The sequence below is a fragment of the Coturnix japonica genome, chromosome Z (assembly GCF_001577835.2).
Source record: "Coturnix japonica isolate 7356 chromosome Z, Coturnix japonica 2.1, whole genome shotgun sequence".
NCBI lineage: Eukaryota > Metazoa > Chordata > Aves > Galliformes > Phasianidae > Coturnix > Coturnix japonica.
The window spans coordinates 62457394-62477809 of NC_029547.1; the positions used below are offsets into that span (position 1 = coordinate 62457394).

A 20416-nucleotide genomic window follows, 5' to 3' on the forward strand; every position below is an offset into this window, starting at 1 on the left:
GCATGCTTGGTGTTCTGCAGTATTTACATGGAGAGGGACCTTGCTGAAAGCTGGAGGGGATCTGCAGTTATAGAATGTCTAGGGTGGGAACGAACCTTAAAGCCCACCCAGTTCCCAATCCCCTGCCGAGGGCTGGTTGTTCCCTGTAAACCAGGCTGCTCAGGGCCCCATCCAATGCAGCCTTGAGCACCTCCAGGGCTGGGGCACCCACATTTCGCACCCACATTTCTCTGGGCAGTCTGTGCTGGTGCCTCACCATCCTCTGGGTGAAGAATTTCTTCTTAACAACTAACCTAAATTTCCTCTCTTTCAGTTTAAAACTGTTCCCCTTTGTCCTTTCGCTATTCAACCACCTAAATATTCTCCCCTCCTGTTTATAAGCTTCCTTTAAGTACTAGGAACCTCACCACACCCCTCGGGGCTTTGTCCAGGTGAGGACAAAGCTCTCACCTCCCCTTTCATCCAGCTTATCCCCTCAGCTTTATGCTCAGACCAAACTCTGGAAAACAGCCCAGACCTGAGAAAAATCATAGTGTGCATTTCCAGCAGCTGGGTAAAGAGGTGGGTTGTGTGTATGAAAGGGGAAAATCAACGTTTTATGCTTGGAATGGGGAAAACAGAGCCATTTTGTTGGACTTGTTTCCACTTCTCACCTTTGCCACTGATGCCTGAGGCAGAAGGTGAGGCCTCACAGCAGCTTCCCCAACCCTGCATCACTCCTGGGCCCACCCAAACAGCGAGAGCACCCGGAGGAGCCCCTTTCATCAGAGCAATGCTGCCAAACATCATAACCGAAAATACTTTATTTGACACCAGCAGTAAAATAGGAACATTGGATTATACATCCATTGGCATATAAATGATAGAAATGCAAAAGCTAAACCATCTGCAGGAGACCTGCGAACAGTCTGGTACATAAGTAACATCCAGGGGAAAAGCTGCATGCCAGGACCCTTCCTCATCCCTGCAAGCAAACAGCAGCACCCAGGAAAATGAGCATTGGTGCTTCCCCTGCAGCTATTTCTTGTAGGTGCCCACCACTATGCACAGCACTGCTTTGAGTGTTGCTGCAGGAGGGAAAGAACCACCCCGCACAGGTGAAAAATGAGTTCTATGTAAACATGAGTTCTTGTGGAAAAGGCCCCCGAGGACAATTCTGGGGCCAGGCTGAACCAAAAGCCTTCACCAAAACAAGGAGCACAGCTTAATGCAGGGACAAGAGTTGGATACCACAGGTTGGCCCCAAATGGTGAAACAAACAAGAAGCAGCCCCAGCTTTGACACAAGCATTTGTGTTGGAAAAGAAACAAGGCGGCAGTTCCTGCTCCACCAGTATCTGTGTGCTGAAAACCATTTTCAGGTTTCCTGGTTTTCCAGTTCCCATTTGCCCAAAGGATATCAAGGCACATCTGTAGACAGCTTCGATTGCAACACCAGAAGGAAGAGCTCAGACCACCTGCACCGATATTCCGTGATTCCAGCATACAGCAAAACAACAACTCATTACACAAAGGTTTTCTAATCTCCAGATAATCAGAAGAAAAAACAAACAAGCAAAGCCCAAAAGAACACTCAGATGCAGAAGACGGGCACTTTGCATTGCCAGTGTGTGCAGACGGGTACCTCCACAGCCACAGGTTCCAGCTTTCCAGAGCACAGAGGCTCAGGGCTAAACCAAAGTGCTCCCTCAGAGACCCTGGATTGCTAGTAGGTGCTCAGTGGGGTTTGGTGCTGAGCTGGCCTGTGGAAGCAGGGCCCAGCCTGCAAGGCACATCAGAAAATGTAAAAACAAAACCACCACCCCTTGCCTATATCTCAGTTACTGGTGCAGTCTGTGGCTATACCAGGGTTCTGCAGATGGGTATCTGGTCTGGCTTCTGCAACACATCCTGCTTTTGCACACCCCCTTGTATCTGCGTGCACCAGAGCCTGACCTGCCAAAAGGTCATTCCTTCAGTGTGCTCTGCAAGCCTGCCCTCATGCCATGCCAGGTGTAGCCGGTGCAGCAGGTCTGGCCAGAAGCCGTATGCAAGTACTTGGGGTGAGCATGATTCCAAAGTGACACTGGAAATGCAGCTGGGTACCTCGCTGGGAGCATGGTCTGTGCATCCTTGGGGCCACTGCTGGCTAGGAAGAAATATCAAGACAATAGAGCAAGGCACTGTCCCCCTGGCCCTGCAGGATCCCACCCCTGTAGTGCAAGGATTCAGCAAAACCTTCAGCTCCTAAGTCCCCAAAAAGGGAAAGGAAAAAGAAAATAAACAAACAAACAAACAAACAAACAAAAAAAAAGCAAAAAAACAGGAAAATAGTTAAAAGGGAAAGAAAAAAGGCAGTGCTGAAGATGATCCCCAATACATGTGTCCCTGATTTCAACAGCCTCCAGCACAGGCCAAGGGAAGTGCAAATTGCTGTGATCAGAGCTGGCGGGCAGAACTCACCAGAAGGAATCAGGTTTTCTGCATTGGCAGAGAGAGCTTTACACCGCTTGAAACAGCTCCGAGGTGTTGGTGCCCAAGACTTTCCCTGGGCCGTGGATGGGAGCAGCGGTGCCCAGCAGAAGGCAGTGCCCTGCAGCACTGCTCTGTGCCTCCCCGGAGTGCTGCGTGGAATCCTGGCACAGCAAAACTCTCAGCAGGCTTCTGAGTAAACGCACCGTGGGTCCTGCCTGCACCTCAGCAGCCCATGGGCAAACACCAGAGCAAATTCACATATGTGGTGACACAGAGGAGCCTACCAGCCTGAAGATAAAGGAGGCCTTGAAGCGTATGCCATTGTGCTGCACCCTGCTTTAATCTGGCATTAAATATACCACTTACGATATACAAATTACTTTAAAAAGTTATCAAAAAGTTACAACAACAATGAAAGTAATAAGTGAATTCAAGTTTTACACATGACCTTGCTAGCAGAATGCTGTTCTTAAGAACCTTCAGACCATGTTTAAATAGCGTGGCAGCTTCCTACCACTGGTAAAAAGTGTCTGTAAATGTTAAGGCTATCGATTCCTTGTGCAATTTAAACCCATCCACTCTTTTGGGGGAAAAACAAACAAACAAGCAAACCAGAATGACCCACCAACCAAAGAGATCCCCCAGGTGTGTCCTGCTCTGCTTAGGCAAGAAAAAAAAAATCACACCCAGCAGGCACATTATGGGAAGCCAGCAGGTGCTGCGGGTCACAAGGAGCTCCCGCACATCTGTGCAGCTCCCAGCCCATGCACAGAGCTCTCTGAGGGCACATTCTGCCTCAGCTCACTCAGAAGTCTCTTTGGAGACCGAAAGAGATTGCGACATCCGCTGAATCCACACGTGGTTATTCGTTATGTGCTCTGCACATGGAGAAGACTGTTTGCTTTGGTCACTATTAAAAAAAAACAAAACAAAAACCCACGTAATTTTGTCTCTCTTAAAAAACAACCTAATGAAATGAGTAAACTTGTACAATTTTAGCAGCGTCTTACAGTCCTTCATAAAGTAAAACCAAGGAATGAATTAAAAGGAATGTTTTCATCCACCCAATTTAAAAAGCCGTAAGATGGGCAGTCACTGCTGATGCACCACAGCTGCAGTTGGTAAACTAACCTGGGACCAGCAATGACAGAACACGGGAAGCGCTGTGGCCGATCAGATTCATCATTTTCTGGCAAGAGGAAGTATTTACAACTGTTATGTACAGCCTCTGAACTTACAAAACAATGGAGAGCTGGAGGTGAAGTTATAAAAACAACCAACGGGAAAAGCAGTTGTCCAGCTCGTCTGGAGAGGCTTTGACATGCAGAGAGAGCTCCGTGTTGTTCATCACAACCCTTAAAAAACCCGATGACACAAAGAATCTGCCAGCCCAGCGTCCGGGGGACCTTCCCGAGGTCTCCGCCGTGCCGGCCGTGTCAGCTGCCGGGAGATCCAATCGCCACTGTGATCCTCGTGTACAGAGGGAACCTGTCAGTCCTTAGCACCTTGTAGGAGAGCGAGTTCAAGCCATCAGAGCTCATTGTCTCCCTGGTGTGAGCAATTCGGTCAAACCTGCGGAGGGGAAAAAGCAAACAAAAGCCTTTCAGCGACCCCCAGCTCCCGTTCTTGTTTGCCCTCGGGGCAGTCCCCGCTCCGGGGAGCAGCAGTGGGTTCTGTCAGCCCATGCACAAAGTCAGCGTGCTCTCATTGAGCTCTCCGTGCAGGAAAGCGAGGGCTGCACCCCCAGCCGTGCTGCTAACAACAGCTCGCAGCTCGTTCATGGTATGCCCGGGGCTTACAGAGGGGAGCTTTGCAAGGTGTGGGAATGGGGCTCGGGCAGCAGACACGCACCTCTCCGGGTTTGGCTCGTTCTTTCGATCACGCGAGTGGCGAATCATTCTGCACTTCCCGATGATGGCATCTGGCCGAGATATGCCCATGCCTTTGAACACCAGCCTGCCAAAAGCAAACATGTTAGGTGACAGGGGACAAAGAAGGGCTGTTCCAGCACCTCCCAGTAACTGCCACTACCCTCTTTTCATTGCTGCTGAGGGCTGATCTGTGTGTTTGCAGCTTGCTAACACACAAGTGCACTGATGGGAATGGGGACGCCCCTGCCAGCACCAGGAACCTGCTAACCCACCCCACCCCACCCCAGGTAGCTCTGCCAGTATCAGTGCTGACCTTGCTCCATGCCTTAGCCTGGAACTTGAACAGAGGGCATCCAGCTTTTAGCCATCTGGACAGCAGCCAGACAACCATGCATTTTTCAAGATGTGGAAGCTGAAGTGCTGCGCTGGTGGAAACTGAACCGAGTGGTGGTGATACCACATGGGAAGGGACAGCACATCTCATTGGTATGCTCTCCACAAGGCACGTGCACATTAGGGACCAATACTGGAAACGTACTTGACCTCTTTCCTTCTGTATCTCCCTGTGTTTTTTTGCATAGCACTTCCCACCCCTAGAAAGCCAAGTGCCCTAAAAGATGAGACTACCACCTTTCTTGGTTTATTACACAGAAGTGCTGAGGATCTACAGTTGTCCCTGAAGCCCTCCCTGAAGCTCAGGAGAGTTTGGAAAGCCCAAAGAAAAGACCATGCAGGGTGTATCTTGCAGTCAAAAGCTTCTCAAATCTGAGTTCCCATGATTATTTCTCAAAGCAATTGCCCCATCTTCCCTGGAACACAAAGGTAGCAACCCCACAGACATCCCTTGCCTTCACGTTCAAGCAGAGATGGGCCCAGCCTGGCCTGCACTAAGACATTCCACTTCATCTGCAATTCTGGACATCGCTCAGCCTTCCTCCAGATGGGAAGCAAGGGCTTGCAGCATTGTTTAGAGCTTCTCAGAACCTGACAGACAAAACCCTCCTGGGCACAAAGAGATGCACTAGCAGCCTGCCACCTGCACAGCCTGGGGATGGGCTCTGTGTGTGATGGTCTTCTCCCACTCCCACTGTGGGCCTCAAGCCCCCTCAAGGCAGGTCCTGATGGGTAGAGGTGCTCCAGCTGCAAGGTGGGTACTCTACCTGTTGTAGATGTCATCGTCTTCACCACCCCAGCCCCAGTAATTGTTTGGGAACCCATTGATCTTTGTGAATTGTTCTTTGCTCAAGGCAGACACACCTCCAAAATACTGATTGTAGGGTAACCTGGAATTAAGCAGAACACACCATTAGGGGCTGTAGTGATCTCTGACCCAGTCTATAGTCCAGCCAACAACGCATCAGTGGGACCCCCTGCGACCCTGATCTTGTCTGCTTCAGCAAGCAGAAGTCCCTGGAGCCTTTCTGCTCTAAGCTTCATGGGGCTGCAAGGAGAAACCACCCGGCTGCTGACAGTCCTGCAATGAGCAGGGCTTGTGTTTGGGCAGAGATAGGCAGTTCTGGCCATGTGGGGCCAAATCCAGCGCTCACTTAATAATTATTTTTTACACTCCCACGTGTAGATCTGGCATGGAAAAAAAGAAAGGAAAGAAAAGCCACAGCTGTGTTGGCAGTAGCCTGAGGAACACATGCCAGCAGGCACTCAGTTTGGTGCTGCCCCCCAGACACTAAGGCAGGCCCCTCTGTGGCCTAAAATGGAACAGCCAAAAATGTTTTATTTTGCTCTCAAAATAACACCTGGCAGCCTTTTCTAGCATCATGGATGGTCCTCACTGCTGTATGAGAATGCTTCATTTTCCAGGCTGGACAGAAACAAGAGCCATCTGACACTGAAACACAAGAAGGGACGTGGGCACCTGCAGGACACCAGTCTACCCCTTCCTCCCAGCCCCGTGTCTGGCTGCTCAGCCACTATGCGTGGCAGCAGATAACTTTGCTCCACTCCCTGCTCCAACCTACCACTTCCCACAGGGACACGTGTCCCACGGTAGAACTTTCCAGATATGTTTTCCCAGGTTTTCACTGGCGTGTGGGGATGTGCAATGCTGCACCTGGCCTACAATGCTCACGGCAGTGTTAGGAAGGAAACGCCCCTCCGAAAGGCATCTCACCGAAATCCGAATTTATCCATGGAGACAGAAAGGTGCCTTGGTTGGCTGTAGCACTTGTAGGTGTTCCTGTCATCCATGGGAATCAGGTCTACATCACTAAACACAAAGCAGTCATATTCATACTCCTTCAGAGCCTCCACGAATCCTATGTTCAGCAGTTTAGCACGGTTAAATTCTTCATCTCCATCCTGGTTTAAAACAAATAAACACTGAATTAAGCAGTGGAAAACAGCAGTCTCCTACCTGTTGTGGGGTCACGGGCCTTTGGCATTGCTGGGAAGTGGCCCTGAGCTGGTCCCAGCTGTAGAGCAGCCACATGGTCAGAGAAGTGGGCCTGGCCTTCTGCACAGAGGCATTTTGCAGCACGTGCAGTGCCACACAGATGTGGCCAGCAGGTCTCTGGGGTGCTCTCAGGTCCAGCAGTGGGGCTGTACACATGTGCCCAGCAGTGGCCCAAGATGGTTTGTCACCCAGCACAGGCCCTGGCAGCAGCTCCAAGCCCTGTGCAGGGAGCAGCATGAGGCAATGCTGAAAGAGACTGGAGCTTTTTGCCAAAACCCAAATTGCCAGCCCCTCCCTGCTCTACCACATCCAGCCTCCCACTCTCCACAGCTTCAAGCAATGTCAAGCAAAGGACTGCCTGCCATGCCTGGCTTCAGCAGCATGTGCATGCACGCATGCAAGTGTGCAAATCACCTCCCTGCTCTGCTACAAGTCTGGTGTGGGACACAAATCAAGAACAGATAAAACTCAAGAGAGCAGCCTCAAGCCATCACGTTTACCTCCTCTCTTGAATGGCTCTGCTTGGTTAATAAATAATCTGTTTGGAAACTGATTAATCCAAACTGGTTAATGGCTTTGCAGCCTGAAAGCCAACAATTTAACCATGAAACAGCCACAACTATCTTTCAAATGAAGGATTTAACATGCAAGTGTCAAACCACAGCTTTCAAAAGCTTTCAGTGCCTGCCTGGGGCCTAAATGACTTCACAGAGAGGAGTGAGCTTTAGCAGAGGAGGACCTGAGACAGTTCTCAGCACCCTCACCTGAAATAAAAGGGTTCATGCCTTAACCAGGGTGGTGGGAAACTGATCACCATCATGCATAAGCAAGATCTGTGAAAACTTGAGCACAGAAGGCAAAGGAAAGTTGAACAAAGGGGATGGGGAGAGGGAGCGGCTACAGCTGTGGGAACAGAGGGCTTTGGTCTGTGAGCAAAGGGGCTGCCGAGCCCACGCACACCCAGCCTTGCAGCTGGGGGCTCGTGATGCTGGCACAGCTGGGGTAGCCAGGAGAGCTGACCCACAGGGCAAGTTTTGGGCCATGCCAGAAGCTGAGCCCCAGAAGCAACACTCAGGGGCTCTTCTACACCAGGAGTTGTGCTTGTTCATTTTGTCCCCTCTGGCTGCTCTTCTCATCACACCACTTCAAGGCAAAGAGTGTTCCACCTTGGTTTTGTGATCAGCAGAGGCTCAGCCTTATTTAACTCATGCCATCAGATGGCCTCTAACTCACCCAGGGAATAACAAGGGATTCATAATTCTACTAGAAGCTGCATTTTCAAACCTCTTGAAATCTCCCAAGAGATTTTGCTTTTTGGAGAAAGCTGTTCCATAACCAAGACAATTCATAATCATCAGCAGTATGTGGGATTCAAATCTCTCCAAACTCTGAACGGCCTTTGCAGGTTTCTGACTCTGATCAACTCCCAGCTTTGTGACGAGAGACCTTTCTATGCAACTGTCCCATGCAGGTGGTGTAGGACCTTGCACCAGTGCTGACAGGAGAAGAGGTGAAGCAGAATGGAAGCAACCTCCATCCTTGGCCTCTCTTGGCAGCTCCATGTACTGTAGGTGCTCTTGCTCTCTGCAACATGGGAAGGAATTGGTTTGGACACTCTTTGGCCAAGAAGCACTACTCTAAAGAGCCATGCAACAGACAGAGGACTGCTGCTCCAACACTGCAGACAGGCTCCAAGCATAGCACTTATTTCCTGGGCTTTCAACAAGAAATGGTACAGTGCAAACATGTTTCTACTAACCATTTTTTTCCTGGACAAACTTCTCCCTGTGTTCTCTCATCTCAGACCTCAGCCCACATCAGAAGTCATCACTTGTGCCGAGCACCAGTGGCTTTACTCCCTGTGCCTCTGCCAGCACATACAAGCTTGTCCTCCGTCACTGATCCATGAGATCTGTGAGGCCAGCTGCCTCAGTCTCAAAGACCAGCACTGGCTGCTGCTCACACATGCAAAGGATCAGCCAGCAGCCAGGCTTAGTCACTTCCATTGCTCACCTTTGCTGGACCTGGTCTGCTCAGCCAAACTCGCCCAAGGACACTGCCTTGTCTCAGTCTCAGTCACATCAGCTGGGGTGTACAGAGCTGCCACTTTTACTAACAAACTTCCAAATCAGAAAGGTGCTATCTGAATGCTAGTTTTACCCCAGTTTCATCCTGCTTTGTGTTCTCAGATAGGTGACAGCTCTGCGATGCCTGCTGCAGTTACAAAGCAGTGCAGGTGACCTGGGGCTGCACCTCCGATGTAATTCTGAACTGATGAGTCTAAGGCAGGCAATGGCAAGGACATGTGTTTCTAGTTGGCTAAGAGAGAACCATCACCCCCAACAAGAGCCAAGTCAGGGATCTTCCAAGCCAACCTGATCCACACACACAATGTCCACATGCGTATCCACACGCAGTCTTCTTTCAGCAGGTGGAAACAGATTTCCAGGACAACAGGGAGATACCAACAAACCCTTGCTGCTTCTCTGTTGGGGTATTTTGAAGTGCTATTCACTGTGAGAAGCCATAGCAGCATGATCGACCTCTGCCCTGCAGGAAAGGCAGCCTCCTGCACCCCTCTGCTGGGCACAAGAAGAGAGCAGCTGCAGGAAAATCTGCTGCACCCACCAGCAGGAGTGGGCAGGAGCCAACACCTGGGTTGGTGCTCCACACCTGGGGAGCTCTGGTACACCTTGCAAAATGACATGGATGAGCACAATGGCCCCCACACACACAGACACACACAAACACGCTCTGAAAAACCACTATGAAGGATGCTGCAGGTAACGCTGGAGGCCAGTGCAAAATGGTTGGATAACTGGAGCTTTTAGGTAATTTGCTGACTCTCCTCGCTCACAAACTTCAGCTTGAGGCACAGGGCTGCCACTGGATGGGCATTTGCACAGGTTGAGCCACAGTGATAAATCTCATTATGAAACAAGAGCATGCAGATGCCTGGATATGTGCAGCTGCAGCACACACCAGGCAATTGCAACAGCACAGCTGCAGCAAGCTCACAGTCCCATGAATGCACATGTAAGCCCACAGGTGACTGCAGGAGCAAGTGGGACTATAGAACACTTCAAAATTCATCTCCTGTGATGAAGCTGAGTTTGTGCATAATCAGATGGATGCTGCCATGAGTGCACCCAGCCACCTATCTCCCATCTCAAACTTATCTAAAGGACCTTAAAGCCGCTGGCCCATGTGTCAGGTTTGGGTTTTGCTGCGGTTGCATAATACACATTTTCCACTGGCTCCTGTTACACACTGGGCATCTCAGAAACATTGCTCTGGCTTCAGCCAAACCCTCCTCTGACACATTCAGGCACACAGGACCAGTGTGGCAGAAACACAACGGGCTCGAGACAGAAACGCATTGCTCCGAAAGGAAGAAGTTTGACATTACCAGTGCAGCAGTAGCAGGGCTCAAGCGCTCCTCTTTCTTTTTATGAGATGCAGAGGACAGAAGAGCACGTAGGCAGCGCGTAAGAATCAGATCACACAGTAATTCTCCTTGCTTCAGTGATTGCTTTGCTACAGACAGGATTAACAAGTAAAGGTAATATTTCCCCACTAGAAGGAAAAATAAAACAAAAAAACAAACAAAAAAAAAAAAAAAAAAAAAGGAGGGCAGATGCAAAGGGAAGGACAGACAAGAAAAAGAGAAAAGCAATTGTCAAGACAGCAGAGAAATAAGACTATTTTCCTACCGTAATTCTGGCAGAATTAACTCATTTTCTGCAAATCTCTCCATTCCATGTTCCCGCTCACCCTTGAGAGACACATCCAGTGCTTTTACAGCTATTGACTCTGCCGCCTCTCCCAGACATGAATGACTTCTTAGAGGCATGCAGAAGGAGTGTGTTTACTTTGCAAATCTAGCAGCCTTGCTTGCTAACCTGCATCTGACCACAGAAGCGTCCAGAACTCACACATCCAGTGTGCTAGAAGTTGCTCTCACTCCAGCTTTGCCCAAGGGATGCATTTGAAAAGAACATTTGCTTAAGCCCACTCTGCAAAGATTTGCTTCAGAGAGCCCCGACAGCACCACAGGCACAGCACTAGATGAGCCAAAAGGCAGAGCAGTGCAAGCCCCATGGCACCAGGGCAGCGCCGTGGGATCCAGTTCTGAGCTCTCCAAGCCCCAGCTATGCCACCTTTAAGCATCTGGCTCCAGGCTGCCAGCATTTCCTCCCGGTGTTCCAGGGAAGCTGCTGGCAGGCTCTGGCTCACTGAGGCAGCCACTGCAGGGATTGCCATCCCAGCACAGCCTCACAGCTGAGCAGTACCATGCCCTGGGCAGACCTGCCACACCAGGGGGACTGGGATGGCCAATGCACCAACACAATGACTGATCCAAAAACTGCAGGAGGTTATTTATGAGGAAGCATGCTACTTCTCAGTACTGTGAAACAGGCTCAAATAGGGCAGAAGTACCTACTGGAGAGAGGAGCTGTGCTGAGAGCTGCCCATCCCATGGGCTCTGCAGACCAACAGAGCCACACTGCCCCTACTACAACACAGCCCGCACAACTACCTGCATGTAGCTTTCCAGCACCCAATATCTAACCACCACTGTGGTATAAACTGAGACTGAGGGGCTCTGGAGTGAAAGGTACCCATTTTTCTCTTTAAGAAAGGTCTATGGCTCCCAGATATCAAAAGGAAAAATAAAAAAGCAAAACATAACCCAGAACTCCATTGATCGTTTCCTTTTCTGCCCTGTTTTACCCCAAGACAACCACTTACCTGCTGCACTGCAGCACCTTTGCTTTGTCCATACTGACACTCTGCATGCTTTTACTAACGTGAATAAAAGCTGCTTAAGGAAGTGAGTGAAATGCTACCCCTTTGTGCCATTCCCAGGATTAGGTATTAATGCTGCCTGTTCACCTCAAAGATCTCTGCATGCAATTCCCGTAGCAGATGTGAGAAAGGAACACTTCAGCTGGGTTATACCACTAGGAATTCTTTTCCTACTGACCACCTACAACCTCTTCAGGGTAAGCCAAGCTGAATGGGAGCAGAACACCCCAATTTTTTCATCAAAACCATCAAAGAAAAATTGCTCATATTCTATTTGTTGTGCTTCAGCTTCGTTTTTACAGCATCTCTATCCCTACCCATCAGCCTATTGACACTCAGGATAGAGCAGCCACTCCTCTGTTCCAGGGGGCATTGCTATAAGTGGCAAAAGCCTCATGACTTCAGCATCTTACCTGGTTGATGACATATACTCCATAATCTAGCTGCTGCCTTTGAAGAATCGGGTGCATGTAATAGAGCCAGTACTTCAGATGCTCCTCTCGGTTTCGGAACGGGATGATGATTGCTACTTTCTGCAATGCTTTGCAGTCCTTTGGAGCAAAACGACCTCCTTCCCTGACATCAGGGTTTGTGTTCGCCACCTCCTCCAGGTTCACAGGCTGGGAGAACTCCACGCGCAGCGGTCCGACTGGAAGGAAGGCACAGCACAAAAGCAGTTAGCAGATCCTGACGGCCACGCACCATTTATTTCTCTGGGCACACATTCTTCACGTGCAAGTATTCATTACTACTTTTAAACACAGGTTTGGATCCAAAGGAAATCCCACTGATGCATGGAGGTGTGAAGCTGGGGCCCACAGTGTCCAAAGCAACCACACCTCAGCACTCAGGGCAAGCCAGCAAACGCTCAGTCCTGTGGTGCCAAACCCCAGCGGACCCACTGAAGCTTGGTGGTTCCCAAAAACCCTTCTGTCCGCACTGCAGCCACACAGCCATGCTCTCTCTAGCAGTATCCTGAGTGGGGAGGGAGGAGAAGAGGGGGGTGTGCTGCCCTCAAATCATGCAGTGCAAGAGCCAGGCACTTGGGACACAGCCCTGCTCTCCTGCAGACAGAGCAGATCACGCCGAGATTGGCCACGTGCACAGCCAACAAAACTGCCTTTTGTTGTTTTTTCCTTACACATACTTTCAGTGTTCTGCCAGTGTGGCCATTACTTATGCCTTGTTAAAAATAAAATTAAAAACGCACCCAAATTTGCATGCAGGTTGGCAGTTCCCACACTCAGTTTCAAGAGTGGCAGTTCTGAAACCACCAGATCAATCTGTGCCAAAGCCAGTGTGTACAACCCAGAACCACTGGCAGCACACAGACAGCAGCTCCTGGGATGCCTGAGCTCCCACAGCAGTGGAGAAACTCCAGGTCTAAGCAACACACAACTCCAGTAGCCCCACAACACACCGCTCTCCATGAAAAGGTAATTTATCAATGGTGACCCCAATGGTGACCCTGCAGTGGTGGAAGACTTGTGAGGAATCCGGGCAGGAGAGTCACAGGTTACAAGGTATCACATCTCACCATTCCTCCTGCAGAATAGCAAAGGCCCCACCAACAGCAGCATGCCCCCCAGCTAAGCACACAGCAGCTGTGCTCAGGGTGGGTGCAGCAGGGGGACAAAGGCTGCATGGCTTGGCTGAGTGGTACCAGATCTCCCTTCGGTTCACCTGGAGCAGGAGAGCCTTTCCTCATCTCATCCAACAGGCTGGAGAAAGGAAAGGATGGGCAACAAAACACAGTCGTGACGAGCGCTAGATGCAGAAGATAGAATTAACAGGCTTGGAGGCTGGAAAAGAGGCTGATGAGAAGTTATCAGTAGCACTCCACTCTTCATCTTAATGAAATCAGCTTTAAATACAGTACATGTTCCAGTCAACACTGCCCCAACAACCAAGGCAGCGAGTGCTCCCCAGGTACAGTTTTTGCTGTTTTAGCAGTGAGGTAGCTACTTCTAAAGTCAGAAAGACACAAAGCACAAAGCCAACACACTTTACTGGTGTCAGTAGGAACAGCAAAACATGGAAGTTGGGGTGAGTTAACTTCAAATGCAGAATGGCTGTAATAAACAAGCCTGGAACTTACAAAGCCAAACACTCACAATGAATAGCAGCAAAATTCCACCTGCACAAACTGATGTTGTCCACTCCTTTTCTGTTTGAACAAGCATGAAACCAAAGATGCACATACACTGCATGTCCAGCAGTGAGCAGAGCCCTGCTCCAGTCCCATTTCAAACCATTTTGGCTGCACTTTGGCCACCTGGGCAGTGAGCAGCTCTGAGGCCACTGTTGCCCAACAACTCTGACCCAGGGTAAGAACCATGCCAGGAAAACACGCAAAGTTTGCTGCGGCTGCTGACCCATTAGCTAATGTTACACCCCTGTGTGTGCTCACCATGTCAACTTTCCAACCTGGTTCTCATCCTTCAGTCTCTTCTGTTTCCCGTCCAGATGCCTGCCTGACAATGGAGTTACTGCACTGAGTCTCAGTCAAAGGCACACACGTGTGACAGAACAGTGTGGCCATGCAGCCCCAGCAGTGTGTATAGCCCAGGGTTTGCAGATGGGCATCTCTGGGGCTCACAGTCACACTGCTCCATCACAGCACCTTCGTGAGCCTGACTGTACATTTTTAGCTAAAGAACACCTAGAAGACATGAATAAGCAACTGCCAGAAGTTGGCAGAAGATGAAAAAGCAACACCTACCATCCAAACAGCTCAGTGATCGTTAAAGGAGGATTTAAGTGGTCATGGTTGGGCAAGAGAGGGAAATCAGAAAAAAAAACATGAGAAATGAGCTACACCATCATCCCGTCCCTCCCCCACTTCCCTCCACCCAGCAATGTCTCACTGAAACATTTCTGCTCAGCTTCAGACAAAAGGTGCACAGGAAAAGCCCTGCACAGGCACAGACACCAGAGGAGCCAACGTGGTTCATACAAACAGGAAACAGATTTTCAAATGAAGCAAAAGGTGAGGCTTGCAAAAAGCTGCAGGGAACAAAATGGTCAAGTGCACTTCAACAACACAACGTATACTCAGTGACCTCCATATTCCCCACTACTACACAGCCACGTTTGCCACATCAACCCAAATTGCAGCTGTACAGGCTGCCAGTACAACTTCTCAACAGTGCTCACCCTGCTTACCCTCAGGGCTGCCACAGGACCCTTGTACCAAAAGACCATGACCTGCTCAACTTCATGCCGTCATCAGTCTAACAGCTGCCCTAGCCTTCCTAGGCCACAAATGTGGGGGAAACAAGCACTAACACCCTGCAGAGCTACCCTGGTGCCTGCAGGAGGGAGTAACCCCAGACAGCTCAGGGTGCAGCAAGGTGGGCTTGGTTGTGGATGCCCTGTCCTTGGAGGTGTTCAAGTCCAGGTTGGACGGGGCCCTGGGCAACCTGATCTAGTAAATGTGTATGTTTGGTGGCCCTGCTAGGCAGGGGGGTTGGAACTACATGATCCTTGAGGTCCCTTCCAACCTGGGTCATTCTGTGATTCTGTGGGCACGGAAGGGCAGCAGCCCTGCAGTCTGGAGACAGTGCTGAATGGCTCCTCTGGAAAAGCCAGCATAGCTCACCCATGTGGTTCACGGCCGGCACAGATCTCAATGGAAACAAAAGTTCCTAGCAGGGAGGCTTGAAATGTGCTCCCCACAGTGGGTGGGAGAGAAGGATTCTGTTGCTCCAGCAGAAAGCAGCACGTGCTCTGCTGCTGCCGAGACACGAGCAAGCATGTGCTGCCAGGGCAGGCGAGTCTGTGCAGGAGGAAAGCTAGAAAAAGGAAGCAGCACTCACACAAAGAAACAAAAAAGCCTCTCTGCAAGGCCTGAACAGAAAAGGGAAGAGCTGCTGACTGCACCAACCCATTCCTTGCTGGGAAAAACAACACGAGGCGCACCCCAGAAAGCAGGGCCAAGCCACAGGCACGGGAGCAGAGGACACTGCAGACCCCAGACCCACAGCAGCCTCAGGGCAGGCGTTGGCTCTGTCCCACAGTACAGCAGAGCAGGCCACGGATGGGTGCAATCCTGCTCCTTCTGCCAAGGACAGCATCAAATCTGTCTGCAGATATCCTGAGGGGAAAAAACAAGAACAGCTTCCCAACCTGCAGGATTTGCTTCCTTCAGACAGCCTCTTCTCACTGAGCGTCCCATCACAGAAGTCAGCTTTGCTGGTGCAAAGCCTGAGCCTGGAACCTCAGCACATGCCCTCACCCATTCACCCCTACGGGGCCCAAGGAGGAAATGGACTGAAAAAGAGGAGGGATTGCCACACACACTGGCAGCAGCTGGTTTATAGGATCAACTCTTAAACAGTTATTCAGAGCAAAAGTTACAATCCCGTCCCCAAATGACACCAGGTCTCACATTGGTGTATACAGTGTCCTTACATAATAACAAAAAATATTGTCTTTTCCACCAGTAAATACTCAGGGGAGAGAAGCAAAGTCCTCAGTGATGGCCACAACCCAGCATAGGCTGCGGGCAGTGGCTGTGCACCCCCTCCCCCATGGGCTATGGGCAGTCTGCACGCGATCGGCCTCACTCGTGCTGGCACTCGCTGCGGGCTGCCACTGCAAAATTAAATTCCAGGCCCTTGAACTGCAAACTCTAAACAAACAAGCAGAGAGACTTCCCTGGCTGCCTCAATCAAGGAAAAAAAAAAAAGCCGAGCTGCCTCTGCCAGGAAAACCCCACCCTGACGCAAGACGCATGAGCACAGACAGACAGACTGAGACCTCCCTGACAGACAGGGCCAGCAGCAGATCCTGCCCCGTGCCCTCCAGCCTGGTGGAGCCCCGAGGAGGGAGGGAAGGAGGCTGGCAGGGCTAGGTGAAGTGAGAGGAGCAGATGGCTGCAGGGCCTGGTGCTGCACCGAGCACTGGAGAACAAGCACTGCTGGGAGGCAGCTGGAAGAGCTGTTGCAGCTCCAGTGGCCATGTCTCATTGCACTGAGATGGAGGTGGCAGCCTGAAGGGGCCATAAAGCCCCTCCAACCCTCAAAGCCAGGCCTCAGAGCTCCAGGTTGGGCCAGGAATTGAGAGCTCAGGCAAGCTTGCATCCAAACGTAGCTTGGGAAGCTGCAAGTCTCTGCCTTTTTCCAAGCATAACTTGGCCCAGATTCCAAGAAAACTTACTCTTGCCCCAGATCTGTGCTGGCAGGAAAACGAACACGTTACAAAACACGGGATGCACAAAATAGAAAGTCTCCTCATCTTGCCTGCACACCCCAATTGCTGGGCCACGTCCCCAAGGCAAGGGGAACCACCCTTCCCAGGAACACACTGTACCCTTCCAAAGCCTAAGGAACAATCCAAACGGTTCCTACAAGGTGACACAGGGCTGGAGATGTCCACTGCTCCATGGCAGCAGAGAGGCACAGTCCTGCTCCACATGGAGCTCCCCTGGCTGCCCCCAGTGCCCCAGCTGGTGGGAGACAGCAGTGCCAGACAGAGCCCAGCCAGTCCTGCCGCATGGCAACTGGCATTGCCAGCACCTGAGGATGTGGAATACCCACCCACAGGCCTCCACACTCAGCCCAAACCATGCTATGATGGGATCCTGCTGGCATTCTCTATCTGCATCATCCACAGACACAGGGCTGACGCACCTCTTGTAGCAGCAGACTGGCTTCTCCCAGGGCCAGCAGCTGTTCCCACACTCCTTCCCCCTGGCCCTGCTCCTCACATTGATGCCCTGCTGATGGTGGGAAGCACCCTTTTTTTGCCCAGGATTCTGACTGCTGGGAGAAACATCTGGAATTTTTGTCCCTCTGTTGTCAATATTGCATAAGTACTTCAGTGCAGTGCTGTCATGTCTTCCAAACTTACATCTGGGGTAGAAAACCATGCAGCAAGACGTTGCCCTGTGGCACGGCACACTTAGGGCTCTTGGACTGTCTTTGCTTACAGGGCTGCAAGTGACACCTCTTCACCTGCCACTCCTCTGCCAACCACACCTGGTATCTAATTTCAGTCAAAAAGGGCCTGGGTGACAGCTGTAAGCAAAAATAGCTCCATAAACAACACGTGCTCTGGGCCAGGCAGGATTTGAAAACGACATCCCTAAGACACCAAGAAACGTGCCCATGAGAGCTTGCTCTGCAGCCATCTGGCACCAAAAGATAAGCGCTGCTTTTGGATAAGTTCTTTGGCAGCAGTGTCACCTCGCAGAAGAAGTTGGCCCCTTCCTCGCTCCATCCTACACGACAACAGCACCATCACTGAAACAAAAGCCTTGAGGTAAAACAAGGAATCATTTAACTTTTTTGAAGGCATGAAAGCCCACACAGACTAGTCATACCGAACAGCACTTATTCTCTTTTTCAAATGATGTTATTCTGGATAAACAGAACACTCTCATAAAGAACACTCCATTTTGGGGAATGATCACCTCCAGAACAGAGGTGGACTTCATTTTGCCTTCCAGGCTTCTCAGAGGCAGCTCTCAGCCACAGCATAAATCCAAAACACTTTGAGAACTTCTAATCCAAATTTCACTTACAGCATTACTTTCCCAGCCCTGGTCTATGCTTTCAAGTTACAAATAATGGGAAGTGAACCATAAAAGCATATTAAATTCAGCAGGCTCTCTCAGAGATTCAGACTAAATTCAGGTCATGTGTTTGCCCAGTAGCCAGACAGCAGGGACCATTGGGTTCTCACCCTGAGCATCATCAGAGAGAAGCCCCCAGGCCGCTCAGGAAGGCCTAGCAGCTCAGTCACACTTAGCTTGCGTGATTCATCACATGCCTTCCAGTGAGAGGAGGGGGGGAGGAAGAGAAAGAAGAGGAAATCCAAGAAGGAAGTGCTGGAGGAATGGGGCCACAAAGCCACCTGCTCACATCAGAGCAGAGCCCTACAGCTTTGGGAAGGTAGGGATGCCAAGAAGATGAGAAATACCTGTGGACAGGACACCATTCCAGTGCCATGCTGATCACAGAGACATGAGCAGGTCATCAGGGCACAGAACTCTGACCGACATGAAGCACGGCAGGGCAGTTTTACAACTGTGGTCTGCTGCCAGAACATGAAAGAAGCAATCATAAATTCAATATTGCAGAGCAGCTGGGTTCCTCAATGACATGCTGGCTGCAGACCTGAGAGCCACATGGGTGTCATTCCTACACCTGAGCACATCCCCAGGAACTAGGGCTGCTGGAAACCATCGGATCCTGCACCTCGAGGACCCTCCAGCTCTGAACAACTGCGACCAATGCCCACAGCTGTAGCGGGCCACCTGTATGGTGCATGTGTTGCACTGAAAGGGACACAGAGATGGTGAATTACAGAATCACTCAGTCACTAAGGATAGAAAAGAAGGCCACTGACCCGTCAGCACCATGCCCACTAATTATATCCCTCAGAGCCACGTCTCCACATTTTTGGAACAGGTCTGGGGACTGTGACCCTGTGCGTTCAGCTGACCATCCAGGCACTGATTGGATAATGCTCTGAGCCCTGGGGACGGCTACTACCCCAGCTCCCAGACGTTCAGAGCGACCAGGAGGATCAGGGCAAGTGAGGATCCCTCAAAGCGAATCGCTTCCAAGGGGCTGAACACCCCTATGTGCGGCCTGACTGCACCGCCACACTCAGCACAAAGCGATTGAAGGGGAAAAGTGAAAGACACTAATCAAAAGCATAAGGAAAAAAAGCAAAAAGAAAACAACAAAACAAAAAACAAAAACACACACAACACAGTCCCTTTTAACGACCTCAAAACCGCCTTCCCGAAACAACCCCCAGTCATTTGCTATTCAGATACATCAGATGCAGCTGACCAGCGAGAGAAACTACGAATTTCAGCGTCGGTTTCGCTAACAGAAAACCACAGGGAACTTCTCGAAAGTCTCTGCCACCCGCTGCGATCCGCGGTAACAACGATGCCCATCAGCTCAGCGGGGCCGAGCGCTGCCCGCCCTCCATGTGCAGCAGCACAACGCAGCGGGACGCCACGTATCGGAACGCCGCACCGCGGGGCTCACCAAGCGGGGAGCCCCTCCAGAACCGAGCGCTGCTGGCGGCGGAGCCTGGGGCAAAGCGGGGGATGCGCAGCGCTACCCGCGGGGCTGTAGGGCGCAGGAAGCGGGGCCGCTTCCCGAGCTGCAGGGGCCGCGCCCCCGGGAGGCTCCGGTGCTGCGCTGTCACTGCGGGGCGGGGAGCGGGACTTACCGAGCAGCGGGGACGGGTCGGGGCACAGCCCCGGCTGCGCTGAGTCCGGCCGGGTGCGGGGCTGCGCCGAGACGGGCCGGAGCTGCTCGGAGGGCGGCAGCGAGAGGTTGGCGGGCGGCGGGCGGCGCGGCGGCGGCTCGGGGCTGCGCGGCGGAGTGAGGGAGCTGCCCGCCAGGTAGTAGAGCAGCGTGGCCGAGAGGTGCAGGGCGCAGAAGGCGACGAGGAGGCGGCAAGCCCGCTGCAGCGAGGTGCCAGGCAGCGCCGGCTCCTTCATGCCGCCGCGCTAACCGGGACCGCCGCGCGCCCCGCGCCGCCGCCGGGGACGGGATGGGGTCGGGGCGGGGGCGGTGATGGCTCCGCCCGATGGGGGCGGCACCGGGCACCGCGCCCCGCCCGCACCCTCCGCCCCCGCGCATCCGCGATCCCCGCGGGGGGGCGGTGCTGCCCGGTGGGATCCATCGCCCGCTCCGGGCTCCGCGTGTGTTCTGCCGGTAACAGCGGCGGGGCTGCGGGGAGCGGCACCGGGGGACGCTGGGTTGTATGTCAGGAAACGTGCACGGAGCAGCGATGCGTTGGCACGGGCTGCACAGGGGCGCAGTGCGGTCACAGGAGGGTTGGAGATGGACTGGCTGTTCGTAGCCGTCTTTTCTAACCTTAGTGATTCTATGGAAGGCAGC

The 20416-nt window shown here is 51.7% G+C and overlaps 1 protein-coding gene across 1 annotated transcript; it reads right to left on the minus strand.

Moving 5' to 3' along the window:
* Nucleotides 1-785: 785 nt before the first annotated feature.
* Nucleotides 786-20071, minus strand: B4GALT1 (beta-1,4-galactosyltransferase 1). The gene is made up of 6 exons (XM_015849999.2): nt 19740-20071; nt 11957-12192; nt 6453-6640; nt 5485-5607; nt 4305-4409; nt 786-4025 (listed from the first exon to the last, which is right to left on the minus strand). The coding sequence occupies exons 1-6, from the start codon at nt 20011-20013 to the stop codon at nt 3890-3892; spliced, it is 1062 nt and encodes a 353-aa protein (XP_015705485.1). The 5' UTR covers nt 20014-20071; the 3' UTR covers nt 786-3889.
* Nucleotides 20072-20416: the final 345 nt, after the last annotated feature.